Consider the following 10,000-nt stretch of genomic DNA (forward strand, 5'->3'; position numbering starts at 1 on the left):
TGGCTGTTGGGAGTGTTCAGGTCCAGCTCCTCGGCCGAACACTGGTACAGAAGGATCTGCACGGCGTCCAGGTCCTGCTGCTCCACCGCCTCGAAGATGCAGTCGCTGCCCTGCATCGTCTGAAAGCGAGAATCACAGCATTTTACCAGCCTGGACACGTGGACACGTGGTCACGTGACTTTACGACACAAAGGTGAAGATCATACAAACCTGCAGCCGAGACAAGCAAAACAACAGGAAGCTAAACAACAACCATCGAACGGCAGCGTTTCCTGATCCTGGTCTGAGCTTCCTGCTGAGCCCACAGCGAGCTCTCTGGGCGCTCACACCAATCATTGAGCAGCCTGAAGCCGCCAGATGTTCCAGCAGCTGTTTGACATCTTTAAAGAACAGAGAACATGTTTCCACGTGTGACGAGTTTAAAAAACGCCGCTGCTTGGATCATCTGTACGTCTCGCTGCTTCCTCCACATGCAGCATCCTTTCAGGCGCCGCGGGGACATCACCGCGTGAAACAGACACGTATGACATGTGTGTGCGATCATGTGGTTACCATGGGAACAGGCGTGCAGGAGTTTGGTCAGTGAGACGAGCCGTCCTCAGGATTCCTGATCTCTCCACGTTTGTGCCGAGACACTGTGTGTGTCGGTGAGAAGGTCAAAGGTCGGTGAGCTCAGGTCACGTGACACTTTATTCAAAGAGGAAGCAGCTGAAAACTTTTTGCTGACGTGGACGTTTCGATGAGATGATTTGAGTCACTTTCACTGTTTAATCTGCTGATTCTCTGATGACTCGCTCGAGCGTCGGCTCACGAGCCGCCTGTTCTCACTGACCTCGCAAATGGCGAGTGAAACCGCGGCGACCTGAGACGGAGACGACGGATCGGTGACAGGATGAGACCAGCAATGAAAAACAAAGTCTGGATTCTGACGAGCTGTCGAAAACTAAAACAGAGCAGTTATCATCATTATTATCATACTTTAATCACACTGAACTGTTTTAATTATTTTAATTTTATTATTCAGGGAAAAAAGTTTCTTTACTGACCAAACTTCAAACTTTACTCTACATACTTTATACTTTGTACTCAACAGTAATCACACTTTATTTTATTATAAGACTGGTAGACTTAATAATACTGTAATATGATGTAACATGAATGAATGTAACTAATGATTCATTTATAAATGTGCTGTAATTTAAAATGATCACCAGAAGATTAAAACTTTACTTATTTATGGGTTTTATAGTTAAACATTCCTGTAATTATTATATAAATGTATTTGCCATATATTATAATCACATCGTCATATTACACTCATCACACTGCAGTGTAATTACACTGCAGTGTGTTAGTTACAGTGTAACTACAGTGAAAATGTAGGGGAGATTTTCACATCTTTTTGGAGGCTTCTGGATTTAGAAGCTTTGAGGTTTTGCAGTGGCGACATCAGCAGTGTTGGTGACTTCAGTTCAGTTAGTGATGTTTCCACCTGGACTGGATTCGATTCAGTCACCTGTGGTTTGGATGTTTCCTGGACACTCGCCTGGTGGACCAGTCACAGTTTTTCAGTCCGTGTCTTTAAGATCAGTGGTTGTGGTTTTAAACTAGTTCACAATCGTGAAACACTTGTTGTGTGGACTGAAAGTGTCTTGATGTAGTCCTGGAGGTTTGCTTTGCTGCTGCTGAACGACTCAATCTGCAGCAGAGGTTTAACCTCTAAGAGCTAAAGACAGTTTCAGGTGCACAGCAGTCTGGGAACGAGCTTCCATCGTCCTGGATTCAGTTGTGTTTACACCAGAGATGGTTTTGAACTTGTTTGGTATGGTTTACTATCTCGACTGGTTCAGCTGATGCTAATTTAAGCTCAGATTTGGGACGTCCTTGACAACTCGCCACAGCTGTTCTGTGGACACTGGACTCCCATTGGATGGTTGTTGGACTTTGTTGGGTTGGTTATTATCTTTGTTTTGGAGAACCTGACCCTGGTCTGTGTTTTGTGGATTTGTCTCCCTCCATCTGCTGCAGGTCTTTGTGAGTTCGGGCTCCTGCAGAATGAACGTGGGGACCTTTGGATGGTGGAGAGCTCTGCAGATCGACTCGCTGTGCTTGGAGGCTTTTGTTTCCTCCCCGTCTGCCTCTTTGTTTCATGTCTGCTGCTGCGGCTGGTTTGTAAATGTCAGCGGGCAGAGAGAGTTCTGGAAAGCTTCACACACACGTGCGTGTGCAACATGACCTGTAACACTTGTCACACATGATGAGTCGCAGCAACCAAATGTTTCGCAGGAAGGCGGCGACGATGGCAGCAGACAGAGACGAGCCTGAGAAAAGATGGCGTGTTGCTACAAACCAAAGACGGCGTCCACAGTGTCCTCGAGCGAGGCACGTAACGCCACGTTCTCAGTTCACCGAACTCTGCAGCCGTGGAGTGACGAACAGTCTGTCTTTATGATGCTGGTCTGAGATCAGCAGAGGCTCTGACGACATCAGAATTAGCGAAGTGCGTTTCTCGATCCTTCTGTCGGAGACGGGGTTTCCCCTCGTCAGGCCAGCCATCGCCACGGCAACATTAGTACAAGAAAAAAGCATCACATGAACATGAGTTTATCACAGCTTCATGATCAGGATACGGGAGTTTTTTAAAGACTTGACCTGAGCGAATACCTGAACATCGGTGCCTGCACGCTCTCTGCGCTGCTGTAGTGTCACAGCGCTGTGACACCTGTGTGCTGTAGTGTAACAGCGCTGTGACACCTGTGTGCTGTAGTGTCACAGCGCTGTGACACCTGTGTTACTGTAGTGTAACAGCGCTGTGACACCTGTGTTACTGTAGTGTAACAGCGCTGTGACACCTGTGTTACTGTAGTGTAACAGCGCTGTGACACCTGTGTGCTGTAGTGTAACAGCGCTGTGACACCTGTGTTACTGTAGTGTAACAGCGCTGTGACACCTGTGTTACTGTAGTGTCACAGCGCTGTGACACCTGTGTTACTGTAGTGTAACAGCGCTGTGACACCTGTGTGCTGTAGTGTAACAGCGCTGTGACACCTGTGTGCTGTAGTGTAACAGCGCTGTGACACCTGTGTGCTGTAGTGTAACAGCGCTGTGACACCTGTGTTACTGTAGTGTCACAGCGCTGTGACACTACAGTAACACAGGTGTCACAGCGCTGTGACACCTGTGTGCTGTAGTGTCACAGCGCTGTGACACCTGTGTGCTGTAGTGTAACAGCGCTGTGACACCTGTGTGCTGTAGTGTAACAGCGCTGTGACACCTGTGTGCTGTAGTGTAACAGCGCTGTGACACCTGTGTGCTGTAGTGTAACAGCGCTGTGACACCTGTGTGCTGTAGTGTAACAGCGCTGTGACACCTGTGTTACTGTAGTGTCACAGCGCTGTGACACTACAGTAACACAGGTGTCACAGCGCTGTGACACCTGTGTGCTGTAGTGTCACAGCGCTGTGACACCTGTGTGCTGTAGTGTAACAGCGCTGTGACACCTGTGTGCTGTAGTGTCACAGCGCTGTGACACCTGTGTTACTGTAGTGTAACAGCGCTGTGACACCTGTGTTACTGTAGTGTAACAGCGCTGTGACACCTGTGTTACTGTAGTGTAACAGCGCTGTGACACCTGTGTGCTGTAGTGTAACAGCGCTGTGACACCTGTGTGCTGTAGTGTAACAGCGCTGTGACACCTGTGTGCTGTAGTGTCACAGCGCTGTGACACCTGTGTTACTGTAGTGTAACAGCGCTGTGACACCTGTGTGCTGTAGTGTCACAGCGCTGTGACACCTGTGTGCTGTAGTGTCACAGCGCTGTGACACCTGTGTTACTGTAGTGTAACAGCGCTGTGACACCTGTGTGCTGTAGTGTCACAGCGCTGTGACACCTGTGTGCTGTAGTGTAACAGCGCTGTGACACCTGTGTGCTGTAGTGTCACAGCGCTGTGACACTACAGTAACACAGGTGTCACAGCGCTGTGACACCTGTTACTGTAGTGTAACAGCGCTGTGACACCTGTGTGCTGTAGTGTCACAGCGCTGTGACACCTGTGTGCTGTAGTGTCACAGCGCTGTGACACTACAGCACACAGGTGTCACAGCGCTGTGACACCTGTTACTGTAGTGTCACAGCGCTGTGTAGTGTCACAGCGCTGTGACACCTGTGTGCTGTAGTGTAACAGCACTGTGACACCTGTGTGTAACTCGGTGCCATGTAAATGAAACTGAACACATTGTGATGATGATTAAAACACCTTTATTCATGTTTTTGTGGCGTATGTTAGTGTTTCATTCAGAAACAGTCTCCAGCTGAAGCTTGTTTCCTGTGTGAGCGTGAAGCACGTCTGCAAACAGACTCCGCGATGTGGTGACAGGATAGTTTCACTGCTGACTTTCACACTAATCCCGAAACGTAAAGAGACTTCCTGTTTGCAGCATCGATGACGACTGGATGAGTTTCTGCTAATTAGGACACAAATTAAAGCTGGAGGCTGACTAAGAGGACGCATTAGTCAGTGCGCCCCAGGGCGGCTGTGGCTACATGTAGCTGCCATCACCAGTGTGTGAATGTGTGGATGACTGGATGTGTGAAGCGCTGTACAAATACAGGCCATTTACCGTTTACCGTTAGCTTAAATGGATTTTTGAGCGATGAACTGAGTAACATCGGCCTCGGCGGCTCTTTGTGCAGGACTCATATCCAGCGTCTGTGCTGCAGGTAAAACAAACCTGCCGTGTTAACTCAGCAAAGCGATGCAGTGACCGAGGCGCGCCTGAACTCACCGAGGCTTTACGGAGCCGATCCGTCTTGCCAAAGAAGTAGGCATCTTCGAAGGAGGAGGTGCTTCCTCGCAGCTTCTCCGACAGGTTCCTGTAGAGGCGCTTGGCGGCATTGGGGGAGGCCGGCCCACCGGGGCACTTCCTGGTCTGGGACAACTGTAGGTTCTGCATCTGCTGCGTCATAACACCTGGGAGCCGTCTGCTGGGATGGAAAAGATCGACGTTAGCTGTTGGGCTAAAGCGTCGGATACACACAAACACAGTGTGTCATCAAATGTTATTACAGGATGAGCTTTGACATCCTCACAGAACTAGAGTTATGCTGAGCAACCACTGCTTACTTCCATCACAGCTGGAGGATCCTTTACATCAGTAATGCTGACAGACCAGCATCTGCCAAAACCACCAATCAGAGCCTCCGAGGACGTCCACAGTTTTACAGCACGCCCCAAAAGTCGAGGCAATAAACACGTTTGTTTATCTCAGGTGAAAATAATCCACAGACTCTTCCATTAAGTCTCAAACATGATTAAATTAATTAAAATAACTGTTATATTTCCCACACATGAGCCAGGAGGAGCTGAAGTTTGTGTGAGCTGATCAGGAAGCATAAAGAGTCGTGATTGTGCTAATGAATATTCAGCCTTTATAAAAGCAGCATGTATAAAGTTTCAACCTGTCAGTGCTCGCGCTCTGCTTGAAGCCCCTTCAGCCGTCGCATTGTCAAAAAAATCCATTCAGTTTTTGATCAGGCAGCTAAACGGCTTCCCGTCATCTCCAGCCCTCGCTCGCTCTCCGCAGTATGCTGGGATAAGTTCAACATGTCGCTGAAACAAGGAGTTTGTCAAACGGCTCCTGCAGGGAACTGAAGAAGGAAAACTGCTCTCGCTGCTCAGCCTCAATGGAACAAGAGGAACACGCTGAGTCCTGTCAGGGTTGGAGAAGCAGGCTCAGCTCAGCTCAGGCTCAGGCTTAGGCTCAGCTCAGGCCCAGCTCAGGCTCAGCTCAGGCTCAGCCTCAGCTCAGGCCCAGCTCAGGCTCAGGCTCAGCTCAGGCCCAGCTCAGGCCCAGCTCAGGCTCAGCTCAGGCTCAGCTCAGGCTCAGGCTCAGCTCAGCCTCAGCTCAGGCCCAGCTCAGGCTCAGCTCAGGCTCAGGCTCAGCTCAGGCTCAGCTCAGGCCCAGCTCAGGCTCAGCTCAGGCTCAGCTCAGGCTCAGGCTCAGCTCAGGCTCAGCTCAGGCTCAGGCTCAGCTCAGGCTCAGCCCAGGCTCAGGCTCAGGCTCAGCTCAGGCTCAGGCTCAGCTCAGGCTCAGCCCAGGCTCAGCTCAGGCTCAGGCTCAGCTCAGGCTCAGCTCAGGCTCAGCTCAGGCTCAGCCCAGGCTCAGCTCAGGCTCAGGCTCAGCTCAGGCTCAGGCTCAGCTCAGGCTCAGCCCAGGCTCAGCTCAGGCTCAGGCTCAGCTCAGGCTCAGGCTCAGCTCAGGCTCAGCTCAGGCTCAGCCCAGGCTCAGGCTCAGGCTCAGCTCAGGCTCAGCTCAGGCCCAGAAACTCGGCGTTTACCTGTTTGTGCTTTTGCCTTCTCTTCTTTTGCATCACTTTGCTCTCTGCACGCAAAAAAACAACATTTTTAAATAGGAAACATATTCAGAGCTGCTTTAACTCACAGACTCAACACAGTACTGGAACATGACATCATCGTGACATCATCGTGACATCATCGCGACATCAGCTGCAGATTTGTCGGCTGCATCCATGAGGACAGTCCCGTTCCTCCACCTCCCAGAGCTGCCCTGTTGGACCCGTGACTGTGGAGGCCGTCTGGGGGCCGTGGACTCGTCGTCATGCCCTAGCAGAGATGAGCTCCTGCTGAAGACGCCGTGGTCGACGGACCTGGTCAGCAGCAACCGCTGACACGGGCAGGATGGATCCGTGCTACCAATGTCCACCAGCCGACACTCATTGGACCAGGAAGTGTTTCTGCACCTTCCGTGTCCGGGTTTGTGAGTCTGTGTGAATCGTGGGCTCAGCTTCCTGTTCTCACTGACAGGAGTGACCTCTGACCTCTGACCCTGCTGCTGCTCCCTGAGGTGGTTGGTGGGAAAATCCCAGTCGTGCTGTGGTCCCTGATTCAGAGACTGATGCTGCCTTGTGATTGGCAGATATTTGTTTGAGCAGGTGTACCTAATGAAGTGGCTGGTTAGTAAATGATGTAAAAGAGGAAGCAACACCAGCCCATGTGCATGACGCCTCCAGCTGCAGACAGATGTTTGCTGTGACACAGTCGTTATCATCGTAATGATGCGTGACGTCGGCGCGCTCTGTCCGCCGCTTGATGCATATTGAAGCTCAGCGTCGCCTCGTCACAAGCTTTTCTCTTATTACTGCCTGACTCTTCTTCACACCTGCAGCGAGGCGGCTGGTACCCAATGAAAGCTGCCGCTTTGCCCAACCATCGTGGCCTCAGTCCAGTAAGACCTCGCCGCCACGCTGTGGCTGATTGGCTCACTTACTCCGCACCGTGTGTGTCACAATCATCACATCAGAGGGAAAATGGGCTTCGGCGCCTCTGTATCTGAAACCAGAGCTTAATTTGCTCGCAGGATGGCGAGGACGGTCGTTTAGAATAGCAGGTAATCAGTCCGCTAATGAATTCGCCATAAAAACCTGCTGTTAGCAAAATGACTCATGATTTGATCCTGCAGCCTCGAGCACAAAGGAAGGGAGACTGGATTAAAAATCTCATTTTAAAGCCTCTAAAACATGACAAGCTGAACGCTAAAGTGTGGGGAAAACAGAGGCATCGCGTATTTAACACGATTCAGTGTGACGGCAACTTTCATCAGGATGTGGGAAGCACAGAAATCACTCAGGAGATACAAACCAGTACAAGCGCCCAACAAACCCAGTGTCACCATGCTCTCCTGTGGACAGCTCGGTACCATTTCTCACTCAGGTGAGTAACTAAAGCAGACTCACACATTTACAGCCCGTTCTGGTCTCCCCCTTCATGCCCCTGCAGGGGGGAGACTCACTTTAGTTATGTATCACTAACAGAACACAGCGTAGTGTGACATGGAGCTGCTTCACCAGCAGGAGAAGAAACAAATCTCCTGTGGGGTTAAGAACAACATGTGAATGTGCAGCTGAATTAGCTGCTTACAGTAATGTGCTGAAAGCTGCTGTTCAAAAACAGGACATAATGAGCAGTGGAGCATTTTAAACCCCACACAGGATTTCTGTGGATTCAATTTATTTATACAGCACCAAATCACAACCACAGTCGCCTCAAGGTGCTTTATATTGTAAGGTAGACCCTACAATAATACATACAGACAACAATCATATGACCTTTGGCGACAGTGGGAAGGAAAAACTCCCTTTTAACAGGAAGAACCCTCCAGCAGAACCAGGCTCAGGGAGGGGCGGGGGCATCTGCTGCGACTGGTATCCAGTATCCACCCAGCAGACTAACAGAAACCAAAGAGGTCGTCACTGAGCGTGTTTTTAAAGGTCATGGAGTTCCACAGGGCTCTGTTACTGATCCTCTACTTTTATGTTTCACTTATATTCTTGTTTGTAAAACAACAAAATGTTTCCTCTTTCAAACCAAATGCAGAGGGGAGGATGTTTTTATAACTCACCTGTTTAAATTATATTCAGGCTCAGAGTTTGCAATATTAGGGGCGGGGCCTCTTTGACTGACAGGTGGATGGTGCCTCTGTCTGCTACGCTTCACCTCAGCTTAGGACTGAAGCAGAGCTGTGGGCTGAGTTTATGCTGAGCCTTTCTAACTGACTGATACTGGAAATCAGACAATAATGTTTACTTTCAGACAGGAAACAGATTCCCTGAACATTTATTATGAGTAGCTCTATTATTTACTTGCTTACACCATTCCCCACTGTTCAGGTCAGCTGGTCGATTTCCTGGCATTTCAAAAATTTGTGTAGCCAACAGGGAAGCTGCAGAGTGCCCCCTGGTGGACAAACTATGCAACATCAAGTCTGAAAACATCCATCCATCCATCTTCATCCGCTTTATCCGAGGCCGGGTCGCGGAGGCAGCAGCCTAAGCAGAGAGGCCCAGACCTCCCTGTCCCCAGCCACCTCCTCCAGCTTATCCGGGGGAACACCAAGGCGTTCCCAGGCCAGCCGAGAGATATAATCTCTCCAGCGTGTCCTGGGTCTGCCCCAGGGCTTCCTCCCGCTGGGACATGCCAGGAACACCTCACCCAGGAGGCGCCCAGGAGGCATCCTTATCAGATGCCCGAACCACCTCAGCTGGCTCCTTTCGATGTGGAGCAGCAGCGGCTCTACTCTGAGCCCCTCCCGGATGGCCGAACTTCTCACCCTATCTCTAAGGGAGAGGCCAGCCACCCTTCGGAGGAAGCTCATTTCCGCCGCTTGTATCGGCGATCTCGTCCTTTCGGTCACTACCCACAGCTCGTGGCCATAGGTGAGGGTAGGGACGTAGATCGACCTGTAAATTGAGAGCTTCGCTTTTACGCTCAGCTCCCTCTTCACCACGACGGACCGGTGCAGCGTCCGCATCACTGCAGCCGCCGCACCAATCTGTCTGTCGATCTCCGCCTTCTCCCATCACTCGTGAACAAGAGCCCGAGATACTTGAACTCCTCCAAGTGGAGGAGTCTGAAAACACGAGTTTTAAAATGTCCATATTCATCAGCTGTTATAAATACTGATATAAAATAGCTCGAGATTCAAGCTTTAATTAGACAGTTATTTGACTAATGACAGCTGCTGGTTAATTTCACTGAAACACCAAAAACTCTGAGCTCCAGTCTTGGCGAGTAAAATTCGAGGCTTCTGACTGGATGTTACTGATTATCAGATTATTGCGTCTGTGTGAAGCTCCCACACTACTACCAACAAAAGCATGGCGACAACTATGAAGCTAAAAATCATGGGTCTGGATGTTGGGCTTGCTGTGCTCACCATGGCGAACGGCGGCATACAAATGACGTCACATCCACAGACGCTGCAGAGACCTTTGGTCTTTGTAACATGGCAGTTTGTACTTCTGCTTAATGACACAGAGACGCTGCAACAGCCTGAAAATATGAAACGTTCTGCAAGGAAACTCGCAGGTTCCAGGTTGGACTCTTCTTCTGCTCCTGTAGCAGCACTGATGTGGCGGTTCGGCCTAAGCGGCGACACCTATCGTCCGGGTGGAAGCCGGTACCCGCCCTGGTGTAAATGGACAG

The 10,000-nt window shown here is 50.2% G+C and overlaps 1 protein-coding gene across 6 annotated transcripts in view; it reads right to left on the reverse strand.

Annotated features, from left to right (window-relative positions):
• Positions 1-10,000, reverse strand: part of ankfn1a (ankyrin repeat and fibronectin type III domain containing 1a) — a 116,885-nt gene that overhangs the window by 33,725 nt on the left and 73,160 nt on the right. For 5 of the 6 annotated variants that reach the window (XM_087845046.1, XM_087845045.1, XM_087845044.1 and 2 more), the window contains 2 exons: positions 4,785-4,983; positions 1-119 (listed from right to left, as the gene is read on the reverse strand). The exon at positions 1-119 is cut by the window's left edge and continues 92 nt beyond it. In XM_087845046.1, the coding sequence (XP_087701172.1) occupies positions 1-119; positions 4,785-4,983 (318 nt within the window). The remainder of the gene's footprint in view (positions 120-4,784; positions 4,984-10,000) is intronic. The other variant, XM_087845047.1, reaches the window with a different exon arrangement.

The sequence above is a fragment of the Neolamprologus brichardi genome, chromosome 8 (assembly GCF_056152115.1).
Source record: "Neolamprologus brichardi isolate AB-2024 chromosome 8, ASM5615211v1, whole genome shotgun sequence".
Lineage (NCBI taxonomy): Eukaryota > Metazoa > Chordata > Actinopteri > Cichliformes > Cichlidae > Neolamprologus > Neolamprologus brichardi.